The sequence below is a fragment of the Malus domestica genome, chromosome 06 (assembly GCF_042453785.1).
Source record: "Malus domestica chromosome 06, GDT2T_hap1".
Lineage (NCBI taxonomy): Eukaryota > Viridiplantae > Streptophyta > Magnoliopsida > Rosales > Rosaceae > Malus > Malus domestica.
The window spans coordinates 8,075,695-8,095,249 of NC_091666.1; the positions used below are offsets into that span (position 1 = coordinate 8,075,695).

Below are 19,555 nucleotides of genomic sequence, written 5' to 3' on the forward strand. Positions count from 1 at the left end.
ACCTTGAGACCAGCGTTGGTATACATATCACTCTTCGAAATGTGTATACACTGCACTGTCCAAATCCCAGAAACATCGACACCAAAGAATAGACTGCATGGCCCGCCGACGGGCAGCCCAAGAAACTTCGGTCCCTAAATGGCGGTCGAAGGAAACAGTTGCCAATGATGATTAACGACCATCTCCAACTATTATAACAGAGCTGGTTCAAGGGAAACGGCTAGTCAATCGAGATGTTGAAACCACATTTGAGGAGGCTGATAAACGGATCAAACTTCTTCTTCGGCCCGAAGAAATGAAGGCACACTTCGAGCATTTCAGGCAAGAAGCTGAAAGTACACTGTCCCCGCCAACCACACAAGAACCTTTGATCAAAATTCTACGGAATTTACATCCACCATTTCTCGGGGAGGCATTTGAATATATGCGAGAGTTTCATGAAAAACATTCCGCCAATGATCTATATGGCTTGCCAAAAGCATGTCAAGATATAATCTATCTCGTCCTAACTTGCCAGGATGCCGAGTGAATTATTCAGAAGACCTCAGACCCAGGATTGAAAGCTAGGTTCCAGCACATACGAGAAGCTCGAGTCATTGGCTTTGAAGTCGACCCATATACTGATATCGATGCAGCCGACCTTCATTTCTCAATGGAGGACCTTCAGTATTTACGATACCACTTCGAAGTCTTTTCAGCTGTTTCTCTCTTCGGCCTTACGACCAATGAAATAACACGAGTTGCACGGTTGGATGCCTATCTCGACACCAGGGATGCCCGTATAATGTACCAAGAGCAAGCTCGTATCCTGGCATCAATCCTAGACACATTTCCAATTTCAGATGCACCTGAGGCACCTACACAGAACAAACAGGCTTCCGAAGAGACACCGCGAGAACAAACCATTGAAGAATGAGCCGAGGAGTCTCTTAGTACAACTCCGACAGAAGCAGATGCTGCAGTCGGTGACCAGGAAAGAGAAGAGGCTGAAGAGGATGATCGTAACTCGATGGGCCCATCGGTCTTGGATAACATGGAAATCAGTATGGTCCATGTCTTGCTCGCTGATTTTCAATCGAGCACATCTCAACTGAATTTCCTCGATGGCGACGTAATTACCGAGGAAGCTAGTCACATTGTTTTTGTAACTGTTGCTGAAGTCGAGTCGACAACAAAAGATGACAACCTCAAGGCAGCTTTAGCCGAATTGTTTCCTCGCTCATCATTGGCCAAACTTCATCATTTGAAGCCATTGTATGTAACGGCCCATATCGAAGGGTATCCAGTCTCCAAAGTTTTTGTCGACTGTGGAGCCACTATCAATATCATGCCTGTAAATGTCATGAAGGCATTACGTCGCTCCAATGACAAACTTATTCCCTCCGGGATCACAATGAGCAGTTTCGTCGGAGACAAATTCCAAACCAAAGGGGTGTTTCCTTTAGCAGTAAACATTACCGGTCGTAATCACATGACCGCCTTTTTTATCGTCGACTCCAAGGCCGAGTATAATGAACTGCTCGATCGAGACTGGATTCATCAAACCAGCTATATTCCTTCATCATTGTATCAAGTGCTCGTTTTTTGGGACGGTAAATCAATCATTGTTCACCCGACCGATAGTCAGCCCTTCGAAGCTAACATGATCCAAGCACGGTATTATGATGACCACATCGACTACATCACCCTACAGGGTTTCAATGATGAAGGACGACCGACTCGGATTTCTGTTCAAAAAGTTATTGAGGTTGGCGTCGAAACTGTCCACAAGGATTCGACGAGACTCGGTTTAGCTAACTTTATCCCCGACCCCGATGTTTGACACCGATCGGGAAAATCATCGGGCCGCGGTTTCATCTACTATAGAACAACTGCTGGCTCATTGGTATACTATATCTAAGCAACTAAATTCAAGCGTTAACCTTGTCGAGTTCCTCGTCGAAGGAGATAATGGTCCTGTCTTATCTCTTGACAAAATTCAAGTTGCCCCGGCCGAGCTCGAAGACAATCGACCCCAAGTTAAGGACCCCTTGGAAGAAATTAATTTTGGGGCAGCCGATGACCCATGGCTTTTATTTATTAGTGCTTTACTTTCCCAACCTATGAAAGCCGAACTTCGTGCCCTGCTTGAGGAATTCAAAAATTGTTTTGCTTGGAGCTACCATGAAATGCCTGGCTTAGATCGCACTCTCCTCGAGCATGAGTTACGTATTAAACCTGGGTGTAAACCTTTCCTTCAACCACCTCAATGATTCTTGACCGAAGTGCAACTCGGTATAAAGGATGAATTGGTTCGGCTTTTGAAAACAGGGTTCATTCGGACAGCTCGATACGTTGAATGGTTGGCCAATATCGTTCCTGTTTTAAAGAAAAGTGGTGCATTGCGCATTTGCATTGACTTCAGAAATCTGAATCTGGCAACTCCCAAATATGAGTATACAATGCCGATTTCGGATTTGTTAATCGATGCCACGGTGAATCATGCGATCTTATCTTTTATGGATAGACATGCCGGGTACAACCAAATTTTCATTGCCGAAGTCGATGTGCACAAGACTGCTTTTTGTTGCCCGGGGGCACTCGGCACTTACGAATGGGTTGTCATGCCATTCGACCTCAAGAACGTTGGCGCCACATACCAACGAGCAATGAACACCATATTTCATGATTTAATTGGAACCATCGTCGAAGTCTACATCAACGATGTTATAATTAAATCTAAACGCCGGCAGACACATTTGGATTATCTCTGACAGGCTTTCCTCCGTATGCGTCAACACAACCACAAAATGAATCCTGCCAAATGTGCCTTCGGTGTGTCGACCGGTAATTTTCTCAGCTTCCTCGTGAAGGAGAAATTTTGTCCTAGCTAAGAACAAGTATGAACATTTGAATACACATGCAAGCTATTAACACTTTAAAGTAGACATGCATCCAAAAACAATTCATAAAACCCATGACTTTCAAAGCCTAGTATATGGTGAACCAATAAACTCTTTAACAACATTAAAGATAAGTAAAGATTTAGAGTTTCTTTACCCTTGAAGCTCATCCTTGTTCACCCAAGTGGAGGGCCTTCAAGTCACCTCCAAGCTCCTTGAATCCTCCTTGTGTTTTCCTCCCTTTAGTGCTCATTTGAAGATTTGAGGAAATGAGGATAAGTTCTCCAAAACACCAAAAGTTTGATGTCTCTAAGTCTCTTCACCAAGGATGTATCTTGTGAAGATGATATGGATGACTTAGGGAAGAAGAGATTGCTAGATGTCCCTTCCCTTAGTGGCCGGCCTCTTGGAAGAAAATGGAGAGAAAATGTTTCACCCAATTTCAACTAAAAAACCCTAAAAAGAAAATAGCTATAAAGTTGCTTTTATAACCTTTTCTTTGGTGAGTGGCAAACTTGCAATTAAGCAAGCTTTCACCATCCACCCTAATGGCCGGCCATCATATTGTTGTTGGGCTTGTTGCTCATTTTGTTTTAGTTGTCATACAACTTAAACATAATGGGCCTTTTGGACCAAAACGCTTTTGGGCCCCGAAACCCAAAACCAACATATAAGCCCAATACGAACCTTTCGTAAAATTTATTAACTAATTAATTAATCTTGACCATTCTTCAATTAAACCATTTAATTGCTTATCCATTTCATTTAATTTCTTCACATACATCCTTACTCGGTGTACGATCCATTAGGTTCCATTTAGCGAGGCAGTGGGCGATGTTACTCTTAACGATCGATTGTGAATTGAAACCACATTTCAATTCTCCCTTTGATGATTAGTGTTTGCTAATCATTAGGGCTTCCACAAACCATGAGTGACGCCTAGCAGAATATCATGGTTACCCAAGCTAAGTAGAATTGGTTGGAGAACCTATCCAATTACAACTACAATGCAATACGGTCTTTCTCTAATACAATACTCTTAATCACATTGTTTAAGTGATAGTTTGTTTCATGTCTACTATCCAATGTGATACTTTCCTATATGATTCCCTTGAATATGATTTGGAACAAACTTCCTAAGTCATATTCATTTGCTTTGGCCAAAGACTTTAGAATCATATCTTAGAGTATTCTCCTTCCACCTTGGAAGGTTAGAGATCCCTTGTTGTGCATTCATATGCCTACATGACTAGATAGCTTGACCCCAACAATGCCGTGGACATTCCAATGGAATGCCGTTTGACATGATCAAAGATCAAGGACCTAACCATTAGACATCTATGATGCCTCAGGTCAAATGACTACTTTGCATATTGCAACTTTAGAGTTCATACATGACATGTATGTTCGAACTCTCTTTTGATCGTAGTTCAGTGTACTCGATTACTCTTTCGAGCACCTATGTGTTTGTCTTAGTGTCCAACACCAAATGACTTGAGACTAGTCATACTCACGCTTGAGTCAACACAACACATACTAACCTTAGCGGATTGTCAATGCCCAATTGGCAATCCTATGGCTAGGAACGTTTTAGGAATGAACATAAGAGAAAGGTCTCGATAATCTAACTCACTTAGATCACTTATCTCTTAGAACAAATACATTCCTTGGATTCTCTTATTGCTTAAACACATGATACAATAAATAGTGATTAACAATAAGATTTGCCCTCCATTAAACATATAAAAGTTTAATACATTAAGTATTCCAAAAAGCTATTACATCAAATGAGTGGCTTTGTGGGCATACTTCCAACACCTCGTGCATCACCGTGGGATTGAAGTGGATGAAAATAAAGCACGCATAATCATCAATGCTCCACCCCCGACGACGAAGAAATAACTACAATCCTTACTCGGTAAGATAAATTTTCTCCGCCGATTTATAGCTAACTCGGCGGGTAAAATGAAAGTGTTATCTACGCTTTTGAAACTTAAGGATTTAGATAAATTTGAGTGGAAAGATGAGCATCAGGCGGCGTTTACACAAATCAAAGTTTCCCTCACGACACCACCTATCCTCGTCCCACCCCGACGCGGTAAGCCTCTCAAGCTATATATCTCGGCGGTCGAAGAGACCATCGGTTGTCTCCTCGCGCAAGACAACGATGCCGAACAAGAGCAGGCTATTTTTTACCTCAGTCGAAATCTCAATCAACCGGAGATCAATTATTTCGCCGTCGAGAAACTCTGTCTCGCCGTATTTTTCGTCGCCTCTAAGCTTCGGCATTACATGCTCCCATCGGTCACACAGGTCATTGCCCAGACCGACGTCATCCGCTACATGCTCACCCGACCAATCGTAAAAGGCTGAATTGGGAAATGGACAATGGCGTTGTCTGAGTTTAGCTTGTAATACGTGCCCCAGAAAGCTGTCAAAGGCCAGACACTGGCTGACTTCCTCGCTCAACACCCTTCCCCCTATGGTTTTGGGGGCACCAACGTCGAAATCGGCATGGTTGAAACGCGCGATAACTACTGGACGATGTACTTTGACGACTCAAGTACTTCATCCTCGGCTGGCGTCAGAATTGTCATTCAATCCCCAAACCACAATCGTTGGTATTTTTCGCTCAAGCTAGATTTTGAATGCACAAATAATCAGGCCGAATACGAAGCCCTTATCATCGGCCTTGGCATCCTTCATGACTTGCAGGCAACCCGTGCCCTTATCCTCGGTGACTCCGAACTTATGATTAACCAACTTAATAGATCTTTTCGATGCATGAGTTGTACCCTGGCACCCTACCACATGGTTGCCAGCTATTTGGCCGAATCCTTCGACGGTATTACATTTGAACATATTTCTCAGATCCATAATACCGACGCAGACGAATTGGCTCAAATCACCTCCGGTGCACAACTCCTCGGGGGCAAGCTAGGCCAAGAAATACCGGTGTTACGACAGCTATACCCGACTTTGGTTAACCAGTAAGTCCTTCGACGCGACAACGTGATACGCACCAGAGTCATGTCCTTACCTTCATTGTTAGACCGACAAGACCTTATAGATGTTTGCGTCATCGAGGCAATACCAGATGATTGGAGAAAGCCCATTATGCAGTATCTTGACAATCCCAATGGCAAACATAATCGCAAGACAAGAGTTCACGCCATAAACTATGTCACGTATCAAAACGAGTTATACCGAAGGGGTGAGGATGGTCTATTACTGCTATGCCTCGGCCTCAAAGAGGGTGCTCAAGCAATCACAGAAGTTCATGAAGGGGTTTGCGGAGCTTATCAGTCCGGACGTAAAATGCGGTGGTTGCTTCGACGACACGGTTATTTTTGGCCAAGAATATTAAAGGATTGTATCGAGTTCGCACGAGGGTGCATACAGCGTCAGATTCATTGTCTTATACAACGGGTCCCGGCCGTGTCATTACATTCGGTCACTAAACCATGGCCCTTTAAAGGATGGGCCATGGACGTATTCGGTAAAATCACACCATCTTCCGGGGCTGCCAAGCACGCATGGATACTGGAAACAACTGATTACTTCACTAAGTGGGTCGAAGCAAAATCATATGTCGAGCTAACGTCTAAAGAAGTTTGCAACTTCGTGGAAGAACACCTTGTGACCAGATTCAACGTACCAGAAACGATTATAACTGACAATGGCACAATCTTTACAGCCGAGAGGTTTAAAGAATATATGGCAAGTTTGAAAATTCAGCTTAAACAGTCTACACTGCATTATCCACAAGCAAATGGGCAGGCCGAAGCAAGTAACAAAGTGTTGATCAGCATTCTCGAGAAAATAATAAAAGAGAGGCCTGTCATGTGGCATTTAAAGTTAAATGAGGCTTTATGGGCATATCGAACATCACTCCGATCGGCGACTGGGACAACCCCGTATGCACTAACCTACGGACACGACGCAATGTTACCAGTTGAGCTAAGCATAAATTCGTTATGAATAATTGAACAGAGTAGTATGTTCATCGCCGAATATAATCAGTCCATGAGACAGGAGTTAGAAGACTTAGAAGAAGCGCGACTCGATGCTTATAACTTGCTGGTGGCACAAAAACAGATTACCGAGTGAGCATACAATTAAAAGGTCCGACAATCAAACGGTGTTTCCCATAGGAATTAAAGACCCTAGGTTCGGCAAATGGTCGCTGACTTGGGAAGGTCCTTTCGTCATACATAAGGTTCTCTGTAAAGGCGCATATCATCTTAGAGACTGAACTGGTTTAGTTCACAAATTGCCAATCAATGGGAAGTTTTTAAAGAAGTACTATCCGGTCATATGGGAAATGCGGGAATAGAAATTCATTTCATTAAGATCGATAGAAGAATACACAAATTGAGTTGGTCAATCAGTTTACATTTAAATAAATTCAGGGCGAAGAAGAAAGAAGAGTGCTGAGAAGAGCTTTAAGCTCCAGCCACCGCACCTCGCCCATTATGACCTCGGCCTGCCGGTTCTTCTTGTCCATCTTCAACTGCTCGATTTGTTTTGCGCTCGCCGCATACTCAATCAGACAATCTCTGCAACTCGACTCGAAGTCATTCGCAATCTCAGAAGCAATAGCCGACCTTCGTTTTGCCAGTTCGGCTATTTGATGATCGAGGTCGGCCAAGGCTTCCCTTTTCACCTTTAAAGCATTAATCTTCAGACGAAGAACGTCTTGGACGGCCATGGCAACTTTCAGATCTTGTTCAGCCTGAAGAGCGTTCTCAAGGACACTAAAAGTCTTCCGAACTTGCTCTAAGGTAGACGACGCCTGAACGATGGCTTCGACGCTCATTTGACCATCTGTGCCGAGGTCGTTTAGGCAGACACCCAATAAATCGAGGCCTTTGCGTTCAAGGACTTGTGACGCAGAGAGAGACAAAACTTTTTGCACCCGAACTAGAGCAGTTGAATTGGCGGGGTCAGTTGTAGGGGCCGAAGGGCCAGCCGCTTCAATAATACTTGACATGAGGGCTTTGAACTCAACTTCCCATGAAGCCTGCACACAAAAATCAGTTTAAGCTCAAGGAAATCACGAAAAGGGTAGCAAGAAGGTTTTGTTTTTTAAACCTGTCGAGAGGAGACTTCGACCATGTCTTCAAGATCGTTGCTCGAACCTAAAGAACTTAATGGCCGAGCCCAATATCTTAGATTACTTCTCAGTTCACGCGGCCGATGAAGGTTATCTACGTTCGATGACCACTGAGGTGGCCAAGAAATATAGATAACACCCTTCGGCTCATAGAATTTTTGATGAAAAGAGCGTACAGACACCTGACATTTAGTATTTTCCTGGTTTAGAGTTCTATGGCAGAGAAATAACCAAAGAAAGGCGGTAGAGGGTACTTACGAAGGTCGAAGTGGCTTCCTGCAGAGGAATATTGAGGTCCTGGTCCTGCGAATGAAAGGGCGTTTCCGCCGTCGCTTCTGGCTCTCCTGCAGGTCGTTTGCCACGGTCGGCCGTAGAAGGGCCAACTTGGACAGCCGCCTCGGACACAGAAGGAGGCACCTGACATTTAGTATTTTCCTGGTTTAGAGTTCTATGGCAGAGAAATAACCAAGGAAAGGCGGTAGGGGGTACTTACGAAGGTCGAAGTGGCTTCCTGTGGAGAAATATTGAGGTCCTGGTCCTGCGGATGAACGTGCATCTCTGTCGCCGCTTTTGGCTCTCCGGCAGGTCGTTTGCCATGGTCGGCCGTAGAAAGGCCAACTTGGACAGCCGCCTCGGACATAGGAAGAGGTTGACGGCAGGGTCGAAAACGACTCGCCAGTGGAACCTCGTCGTTCCTGTCGCTCTCTTCCAGAACAAAGGCCGAGGGTTTTGGATTTTCAGGATAAGTTCCCTTGGTCACAGGGGTTGCCTCTTCCATGACAGGTGCAGCCTCGACCGGTGGAACAACAACTGGTTTACCTACTTTAGAAACAGGCCGTACTTGGACTATTTCTTTGATCGAAATTGGTCGTTTCTCAACCAAAGCTTGGGTGATGGGGGGAGAAGGGGAAACACTGGGAGTCGTCGCCCCCGTAGTTTGACTGGAGATAACGTGAATCTCCAGTTCCCCTTTCTTTGCCAACTTTTTGACCCGTTTGGAGGGCCGAGGAGCTTCGATGGCTGGCTCGACCTCTTGACGAGGCCGTTTGCTCAACACGGCCTGCACAGCGGTCTTAGCCCTCTTAGAAATGACTGATTTTTTCTCCGCCGCAACCGCAGCGACCACTTCCACCTTTTTCAGTGGTCGACTACCTGGGAAAGTAAAAGCAAATCATCGAAGCCGACTAGTAGTTCAAAATTGAAGGAAAAAGGTAGAAATAAACTGTTACCTTAGGGTTGGGGGGCAGGAGCCTTTTTAGGTCGATCACCCAAGATTTTGTTCAGAACGGTTTCGACTGGAACACTAAAAAACTGTTGGGTATACTCTTCTCACCAATCACCGAAAGTGTTAGTGCAAAGAGGTTCTGGAGTGACCGGTCGAAGATGAAATTTTTAGCACTGCTCCTGGAAATCTCTTTTGGCGTCGTTGCATTCCTTCTCTGAAGAGCCAGGTTCGCATCCACAGCTTAGGACGGACCGTGAGGAGAGAATGGGGACTGGGTAACCTTTGAGGTAGCCAAGCTGCCGAGCGAGGAAGTTGGGATGATACACTTCCCAACTCGCTCGGCGACCCTCACAGCCAAGAGACAGGTCACGGGCAAGCACGAAAGACCCCCAAGATTGATGAAGGTTAGCATCTTCGTCCGTGCCCCACGCTGATGTAGGAAGTCTGATCGACGAAGGGTATTCTCGACGACGGTAAATCAAGAACTCGTCATCAGAAAGGTCGTTAAGAGCGAAAAAGTATCTGAAGACTTCTTCAGCTTGGTGAGGGGGGATTGGCCGAAAATCCAGCTGAGGGCCGATCACTTCATTGGGCGAGAAATTAGCAATCGTTGGCCGAAGAGGAGCAAAGTAGACCTATAGCCAGAGTTGGAAGACCCAGAGGGGACTATTCTGCTGCGGATCGATCTTATCTAGGGTCGTTTCGGCCAAACAGCGTAGGAGATGGGCGAGAATGGCTGGGCTGAGTGCTAGAGTGTGACCGCTAGCTAGGGCTTCGACCACTGGCATATTGTCGACCAGACACTTATTAGATTTGGTACAACATATAAATTTGTTGTACCAATAGAAGAAGAAAGCCTCTTATTCTCCTTCTCGCAGAGCCTCTTCTCCTCGGCCGGTAAAATAGAGATAGAGGGTGTTATAGTTGAAGAAGTTCTTGTGAAGCTTTTGAACCTCTTCTTTCGAGGGTGTTTGGTCTTCACCGCTTAGCGTCTCAAGGGCCCGTTTGTCGAAGAGCGCTTTCAAGTTAAGGTTCGACAGGTACCCAGAAAGGGCAGTGTCGATTGGGATTCCAATCGGGGAAGTCCCCAAGATAGCAGTAAGATCAAGGATGGTGGGGCCAATGGGGCTGAGAGGGAGGACCATGGTGTTGGTGGTCGAACACCAGAAGCATAAGGCCGCTAGGATGAGCTCCTTATCCAGGATGACCTCCATGGACGAGAGGTAAATAGCGTCGTAGATGCCGAGGGCTTTCCATTGCTCGCTAAAGAGCTTTTCCATTCGTACAACCCAGGCTGCCCAAGTTGTAGTGGTCGAAGGCCAAGAGCCTTGAAGCCTTGCCACATCCCACTTCGACCATTCAAACCCTTGTAGCAAGGGTGATAGGCAGTGCTCCTGGAGAAGTCCAGTGATGATTGATGGTACTGCCGCTTTAAAGAGAGGACCCAAGATTTGATAAGGGGTGCTCATGTCACTTTTGAATCGTATGGTTTTGATCGAACTTCGATCAATAATTTTCCGACATTGGTCACATTCCTTGGAAAACTTGGAGATGAAGGAAGCCATTGTAAGGGGGTTAAAAAAATGCGACACGAAAGAAGTTTTTCTGGGTTGGAGATTTGAAGACGAAAATCTAGAAGGAGAGGATGCACTGGAGAGCGATGGCAAGAATTTCAGAAAATTTAAAAGTGTAAAGTACAAATAAGAGAATTTCGATATTTATAGAATGGTGGAAGGAATGGCAATCGTTCGAAATTCAAAATGAAGGGTAAAATCGACCGAGAAATTCGCTAATCATTATGAACATTTAGAAAATCCAGTTGAGAAGACCGAGGGTTTCGTGTTTCGGGGGACGCACGATTGCGTGTGACGGTGAGATTTATGGTGAAAGACGTCTTAGCGTCTGCACGATGCTGAATGGTTCGCAGATCAAGGCGGCATGGTTGTGTTCAGCAACAAGGTCATGATGGTATGACGGTTCAGGGAGCCGCACGCTTTAAAAGTCATTATTAGGGATTAGCCGTATAAAAGGATGCCACGTGGTGTATTGGTTAGCAGGATCAAGATCATGCAATCGTGCTCAATAAATGCACCTTGGAAATAGAGTATTTGGATTTTGAGTGTTAATTTTGCTTCTTCAAGGTCGGAGCTCGACCAGAGGATTCAGGCTGAGGACCTCAGAAGCGAGAGGGCAATGTTTGGGCCCAAAATATCAGTTTGGGCCGAGTATAGAATTATTCTCGGCCTAGAAGGCCTTACGACAAGGTTATCAAGGATCGTTTAGTTCTGGATCAGTTAGGTCGTGGGCTTCCAAACCTGGGTCGGTTAAGTCATGCTGCAAGACGAGTCAAATCCTGGTGCAATGAGGAGTCTCGGCAAGATTAATAACCTGGAAGTGAATCTAGCTCAATAAAGGACTAGGTACACAATTATAGTGAAAATAGGACTGGTCGAGTTAGTGTTTGATCAGGAGAAGAAGTCCTAATCCTGGTAGGTTTTTAACTCGACCTTGAAGGTATCCGGTGCTATAAATAGAGAAGGCTGTACATCGTTCGAGCCCCCTCCAATTCAACACACAATTGCCCTGCGTAAACTCTCTCAACAACTTTGAGATTTTTATTTTCTCTTTTTGCTGACACATCTTCCGTTGGCATCAACAGCATTGTGAAAGCAACCGGTGATATCTTAAGTCAGCATAGATAGCTCTGTCGCCGTAGAATCAGCCGATCTCGCAGCATCTTCCGTTGGCATCAACAACACTACGGCAAGGACGGTTGGTTACCTATCCAAGTCTCGGTTAAGAAGGATTTCCGAATCCTTATTGATTGAGGTCATCTCATTAGCCTACTCGGCGAAGTGAGGTGTTACAGTTTACTGAGCTCGGTGCATTGCACGTCGAGTTATTTTATGATTGGATACTTTCAAGTAGGATTTAGAGTTCGGCATTCAAACGGTCGAACCACGTTCACTATTAAGACTTATATTCGCTTTGAGTATTTGTGTCATTACACTTTGGTGTCGATTCGGCGTGAGTTTACTCTGACGAATAACATCACTGTGACCGAATCCGACAATGGCGATTCGTGAACTTCGTAAGAATAGTAGCCTTGTCTTCAGGTTCGAGATGTTGGAAATGTGCCCTAAAGCCAATCATATGATGATACTTTACGGACATTTCACATGTTAAACTAATCTAGTTTAACTATAAAGGGCAAAGATTATTGTTTGAGCCGTCTCATATAAATGTTATATGCTTAAACGATAAAGTCCAAGGAATATGTGATTGGGAGAATGTAATCTAATGAAGTTAGATTCATGAAACCATTCTTTCGTAGACACATCCTAAATGTTCATGATCATAGGATTGCCAATTGGGCATTGACAGTCCGTCAAGATCGGTACGTGCTATGTCTTCTCTCAGGGAGAGTGACTAGTCTCGAGTCATTGGTGTGTGTGACATCAAGACAAGTACGTAGGTGCTCAGTAGAGAATGAGTTCACTGAACGCGATCAACGAAGAGTTCTCATACTCATGTCACATGAGAACTCATGGTTGGGATAATGCAAATTAGTCCTTTGACCTGAGGCATCACAGTTGTCTTGTGGTTAAGTACTTGATCTTTGATTATGTCAAAGTCTCCCCTTCGGGGTGTCCACGGCATCGTTGGGGTTAAGCCACTTAGTCATGGAGGCAAGTGAATGCGCAACAAGGGATCTCTAACCTTCAAACCGTTTGAGGGAGAATACTCTATGATATGATTTAGAATCTCTGGCCAGAGTATGAATGAGATTTGGGAATGCGTTCCGAATCACATTCAAGGAAATCATATAAGCACACGAATCACATTGGATAGTAGACATGAATAAATAAACTATCAAACCAAACAATGTGGTCAGGAGTATTAGATTAGAGAAATATCGTATTGCATTTGCAATCCCAGACTGAATAGGTTTTCTCTACCTCTTCTGATTAGCTTGGGTAACCATGATATGCTGCAAGGTGTCACTCATGGTTTGTGGAAGCCCTAAACGTGTGTAATCACTAAAGGGAGAATTGAAAGTAAGTTTCAATTCACAATCGATGTAAAATGGTTTTAATCGCCCACTGCCTCGCTAAAAGGAACCTAATGGATCGCACACCGTGTAAGGAGGAGATTGAAGAAATAATGGAGATGAGTAAGAATGATTAAATGGTTTAATCATTTATTTATGGCAAGGGTTAATTAATATGTTAATTAATCAAACAAATAAGTTCGTTAAAGCCCTCGGGATAGTTTTGGACCTTAAGGCCCAATGGGCTTCGAACGTCAAGCCCATTAACTTAAGTTGTATGACAACTTAATGAATAATGATTCACAAAGGCCCAATTAGTCCAAAATATCCTAATGGCCGGCCATATTGTTTAGGGTAGTGAACTTGGACTTATTTACAAGTTTGCCACTCAAATGAATAAAGGTATAAATATGACTTTATAGCCAAAATTCATTAAGGGTTTGTTTTGGAGAAAATTGGTGAGAACTTGTCTCTCCATTTGTCTCTAAAGAGGCCGGCCACCTTGGGGGGTGCATCTTGCAATCCCACTACTCCAAGGTCACTCATTTCTTCTCCAATCTCTCCTTGGTGAAGAGACTTAGAGGTTCTCAATTTTGGGAACTTGGAGAAACCTATTCATCCATCCAAATCCATAGATTTAAGATGCAAGGAATGAAGGCCCTCTCTTTGGGTGATTAGCCTTTGCTTATGCAAAGAGGAATCTACAAAGGTATAAATTTCAACTCACTTTGTTTTGAGTTGAGTTTTGGTTCACCAATCTACTAGGCTTTGAATTTCATGGTTAATGTTTTGTTTTTAAGTGCATGCAAGCATGATTCCGCCTTTAATTGTTAATTGCATGCTTATTGATGTTGCTTAAATGAACATGTTTTCACAAAATAATCCTTCAAGTGGTATCAGAGCCTAGGTCTAGTAGTTGGTGAATCCTTTTGTGTTTTGTAGTTCATAGTTTGTGATTTAAAAGTTGTAATATGTTACAAGCTTTATTCTTGTTTCTTTGAATGTAAATTTTGTTAGAAAATTTGCCATCTCAAATGTTGTGGATGTAGTTCATATGAGCATGAATATTGAAGCTAAAATTTGGTGCCATGACTTTGGGGATTTTCGGCCAAATCCAAAGGGTGGATTTTTTGGTTCTTGTTTGACTTGTTAAAAGTGTTTTCAAGTGACTTTTGGAACCCCTATGTACCCTAGTTTGGTTAGATGTTATTTCCCTAAAGTTTGAATGGTTTTGGAATGTTTTTGGGTGGAAAAAGTTCATGGAAAAATTTTGGGTTTTTCATGTATGTTCTTCATTGTTCTTGACATTTTTGCCAAGAACAAAAAGGTTTGTGTTTTGATTCAAAGTTTTGATTTATTTCATAAAATTTATGTTTTATGTTTTTCAAATGATTTATTGCATTAAATATTTATTTGAATGGTGATGGAAATGGTGATGGGTGTGTAAGGATTAATTTCCTTTCACACACACCACTTGCACCACTTGTTGCTTTATGTCTAAAACTCACAAATCAACACACACATCACAATATCCTCTTCCAAAACCGGCCACCCCCTAGTGGGGGTACTTTTGGGGCCTTTTATGCAATTACATAAAGTTTTGATACTTTTGTGTATTTGCACTTTGGCCCAAAAGTTTACGTTTTTACGTTTAGGTCCAAAAACGCTAAAGGACAAATTGTTTTGCTCCTTTAATGAAGTTTTTACATTGATTAAATTTTGGGTTCTATTGTAATTACATGAAGTAGTGGACTTTTGTGTCTTTACAAAGTGACCCCAAAAGTTTTGCAATATAGCCCAAAAGTTGAGGTTAATTGCTTTATGGCCCAAATTAAGTAGAGAACAAAATTGTTTTGTCTCTTTAAATGAGAATTGGATTTTCATTTTGTTTAGCTCCATTTAAATCAATTTTATGGATACAAAAACCAAATGAAAATTGTTGCATTCAATTTAATTAGTTAAAGTGTTAATTAATTAAAGGGTGATTATGAACCTAAGCCTAATATAATTGAGCTATGTGAAAGGCCGTTTCAAATTTGTTTGAACCATGGGAATGTGTAGATTAGATTTTGGTTGTAATTTGATTTGATCAAATGTTGTAAAAGGGCATAATCCCTTCTTTACTTTAAGGTAATTTGTTTTATGCAAATGTTGTAATGAGCATAAGCTCACCTTTACTTTGAAATACTTCTTTCTTACTTTATATGATATGCATGAAAATGAAGTAGTTGGGTCCAACGCCCCTAAGACAACACTCCTTAATGTGATTAAACGCGTAGCTAAAATCAATCACCATCCCTAGACCGAGATTCAACACAAGGCTCGTGTTGAATCTAAACAAAGGTTCATAATCATCCTAAGGCCCTAAGGCAACTATATAGTCCATCAAATGAATGCAAAGGTTATGTTAGTAGTATCATATACTCTTGCTTTAAAAACCGTTTTATAAAGCATAGTGGGAGTATTATATACAACTAAAAACAATCATATGGACCAATAGTTGTAATAGGACCAAAATTGTTTTAATAGAGATTAAAATGTATGTTTATATGTGATGAGACCTAAAACCCTCAACCAAACCATTATTAAGTTGATAAGCGTGAGAGTGCTTAGAACACTCTTTCGTAGGCCTTCCACCGTGGTGGGATCCAATCGTTTATGACTTGTACACCGGCTTCACCCTATCATGGGGGAGTACAAAGTGCATGCTTATACTCAGGAGGAATCCATAAACATATGATGAGGTGAGTGTAGGCAACGAGGATGGCCGACATCGTATCATCGTGAGGCTATTCTTGAACCCCTTCACGAACTAAGCATGGTGGGAATGACTTAACTAAGTGCAATGGAGCCAACATCATATCATTGTGAGGTGACATTCTCTAGAGGCCAAATAAGATGGGTACTTGCATTAGTTGCAAATGAGTAAGCGTACTCTCTCATTATTATTAATGCTAGCCAACATCATATCATTGTGAGGTGGGTTTGGTAATAGTGAGCCTCCCATAACCTACTAAGAGTTTCATCCAAAACTCTCGAATTCCAATGAGGGATATGGAATTTGCCAAAAATAGTGGGTGGTGCTATTTGATTTAAAGACCCGAATCAAATGACTTAAAATCAATCAATTTATATTCGTTATGTATTTGTTTACCAAGATATTTGCAAACGCTATCCAAAACCTTGACAAAGAAAAGCCGAAAGTTTAGTTTCCGGACTTAGTACTACAAAACCATAGATTGTCTTTAATGGCTTGTAAATGTACCTAAGTAGTCTCATCCTCACAATCTTCCTATTGATAATGTATCATTAGAAGAATATGTTAGAAAAGTCTATCATAAAGAGGACAACAATTTTAAATGTCATAATTCTTCAATTACAAATTGTTGTATGAAGAAATAAGAGTTGCTTTGAACAACCCTTAATCAATACAAACATTAGTGCTTGTTTCTTTGTTACATGAACAAGGAACTTGAGAAGAAAGCACAAAGGCATGGACACTTTATGTGCCATGATTCTTCACTTACAAATTGTTGTATGAAGAAATGAGAGTTGCCTTGAACAACTCTTGAAAGTTTGTAATTATGTTTAGAACATAATGGTTGATTGACAAAAATAGTCCATTAACATGGACTTATCATGATTTTGAATCATTGAGTGTTGAAGTGATAAACCACTTAACGAGACGGAAACTAGGAAAGGACTTCACCTTTGTTTCCCTATCCTTATATTTCACTAAGTTTATTGTAAACTATGTAGTGAACAATAACCACATACTCTCCAAAATGTTTGATGTGTATAACACAATTGAAATAAGTTTCAAGAGAGATAGTGGGAGTTTAGGGACCATGACTATTGTAGTCAAAGGAGAAGTCAAATGAAGAAGATAAAATTAACTCCAAGGGAACGAACTTTCTTTATGAAAGGATGGACATTGGAAGGGGTATTTGCAAGAAATGTCTTGCAAGTGTCAAGAACACATCTTTCGAAGGTGTTGTAAATTGTTCTTGAAAAGTTCAAAACAGTTGGTTCTTCTACTTGAATGCTTGATTCCGTATTAGTAACTATGTTTTACAATCGTTGTAAAAGTGTGACTAATAAGAAGTAGAAGATATATGAGAGAAGAAAAAGGTGCTTCACATTCGGAACGTGAATAAAATAAAGATCTCTGTGAAAGCAGATAGTACTTACTTCCTCATATGAACTACCAAAGAAATTGGAAAAACATAGATTGTCTTTACATTCCAATTTTAAGGAACTAAATTCCGTCACTATGTGAAATGGATAAATATTTTGTTTGACAAAACATTGTTCTTTATTAATCAATGATTGGATTATGGTAATCTAATTGATTGTCTCTATAGTAGAGATAATATGGTGGTGTTAAATGTTTAGAATACAATGATGCTTAAAACCCAAAAGGTTGCAAGGTAGTGACTAATCCCAACTAAAGTTGTGATACCTCTAAAACATAAATTACGAGTTGGTCATAGATGGACGCTTTGGATCGTTAGATCCGGATCCAATACCTTCTTGTTAAAATTGTATAGAGACGAAATGTTCGAATCTTTATTCTTTTGGAAAGAAGAAAGAATCACAAAGTTGTTGAGGTTAATTCACTTAGATGTTAGTGGCACTTGTCCACAAACATAATACTACTCATGTTGTATGACATTCACCGAAGATCACTCTCGGTTGGACTATAGTTTATTTTGAATAAACACAAGTCCGAATACTTTGCAAAAGTTTTCAAAGAATTCAAGAAATGTAAGTAGATGAGTAAGACATCTAAAGTATTTACCTCCTTAGATTTGATCCAAGGAAAGGTAACACTTTAGATGAGTTTCCTTGAAAGATATCAAGGAAAATAGCATCATAAGATAATGTATTTCTCCATTAGGAGAAGAACGAACTCGAATAAGATTTAGTTCGTTAGATGTTATCTATTACCCATATATAGGATATATACTTCTAAAACAATATGATTGTCAATGAGAAGATCTTCCAATATTTTCATGACTCCATAAGATGTAGTTGGAAAGAAAGACAAATCTTAAAACATGTTAAGATTTGGGGTTGTGTGCTAATAAACAATATTTGTTTGATAACAATCTTGTGGGATATCCTTAAATTAACTTTTGGATATCGCTTCTATAAACCAACTAACAAATGTTGTTTTGTTGGGTAGTTCATTGTAATCCTACAATGTGATTTGCCTAAGAGCAAATGAACGAGGGATAGAACTCAAAGAATGGTTCTTTGAGAGACAAGATAATAATCAACAAATATAACAACCTAGTTCCTATACCAAAAGCTCCAAGGTAGTCGAGAAGGATTTATAAACCGTCTCAGTTGAATGGTTTGAACTTTATGACTATGTCATAGAGTTGCACCTCTTAATTCGAAAGAAATAAGAATGAAAATCCTTATGACTACATTGAGTGTATATATGATATATACTCAAGAAAATGGTAAAGTACCATTTGACCCGAAATAATGAAACCTTCATAAGCTAATTGGTAGCTTAAGGTGACTACAATCAAAGAGAATGGTTGACTTTGAAGGAACCATTTTTGACGTAGTCTTAGTTTCAATTAATTCGAAGATTGCTAGCTACAATTAAATGGTGATTCAATGTTTGGACATAATATAGGTTTCCGAAACCATTATTAAGATAGTCTTGATAATATATGTCTAAAACTATGAATCACAAGACATGTAAGTTGTAGAGATCCATCCATCATGGATCTTAGCAAGCTAGTGGGAGCTATAAGCATCTTATGAGAGAAAGGTCAAATCGTTTGATTTCTCATAAAGATGTAAATGAATCTTTTATTTACTAGGTTTACAAAAGATTAGTGGGAGTTAATCACATTCCTAAATTTGTATATATATATATATATATAAATATATATGTGATATATATGAATGTATATATGATATATTAATTTTGGAAATGAAAAGAATACTTCTTCGTTAAAGTTATGACTTTAAACATTCTATAAACGATAGAATGTATATGGGAGACATAGTCTATAAACATGGGAAGTAAATCTATAATGATAGATTTCAAGATATAATTTTGATTATATCAATCCCTAATAATAGACAAAAGATGCTAGGAAGTTTCTCATATGATGATAAACTTCAATTAGAATGACGAGTCTAGTGAGACTAGCAAGTTGCTCTTCTCAAAGGGAACGTACCCTTTGACTCCCAAAGAAATAATGCGTAAATAGAATCCTTTATGCATACGCACAAAGGTGATTTATGTATTTCAT

General features: G+C 41.0%; 2 protein-coding genes across 2 annotated transcripts; both read left to right on the forward strand.

Moving 5' to 3' along the window:
- The first annotated feature begins 1,009 nt into the window (after window positions 1-1,009).
- On the forward strand, window positions 1,010-2,753 carry LOC139196765 (uncharacterized). Its single transcript, XM_070823107.1, has 3 exons — window positions 1,010-1,816; window positions 1,902-2,208; window positions 2,311-2,753. Exons 1-3 carry the CDS (start codon window positions 1,010-1,012, stop codon window positions 2,751-2,753), a joined length of 1,557 nt encoding a protein of 518 aa, XP_070679208.1.
- A 2,094-nt stretch (window positions 2,754-4,847) lies between these two features.
- LOC139196766 (uncharacterized) lies at window positions 4,848-5,876 on the forward strand. Its single transcript, XM_070823108.1, has 2 exons — window positions 4,848-5,243; window positions 5,310-5,876. The coding sequence occupies exons 1-2, from the start codon at window positions 4,848-4,850 to the stop codon at window positions 5,874-5,876; spliced, it is 963 nt and encodes a 320-aa protein (XP_070679209.1).
- Window positions 5,877-19,555: the final 13,679 nt, after the last annotated feature.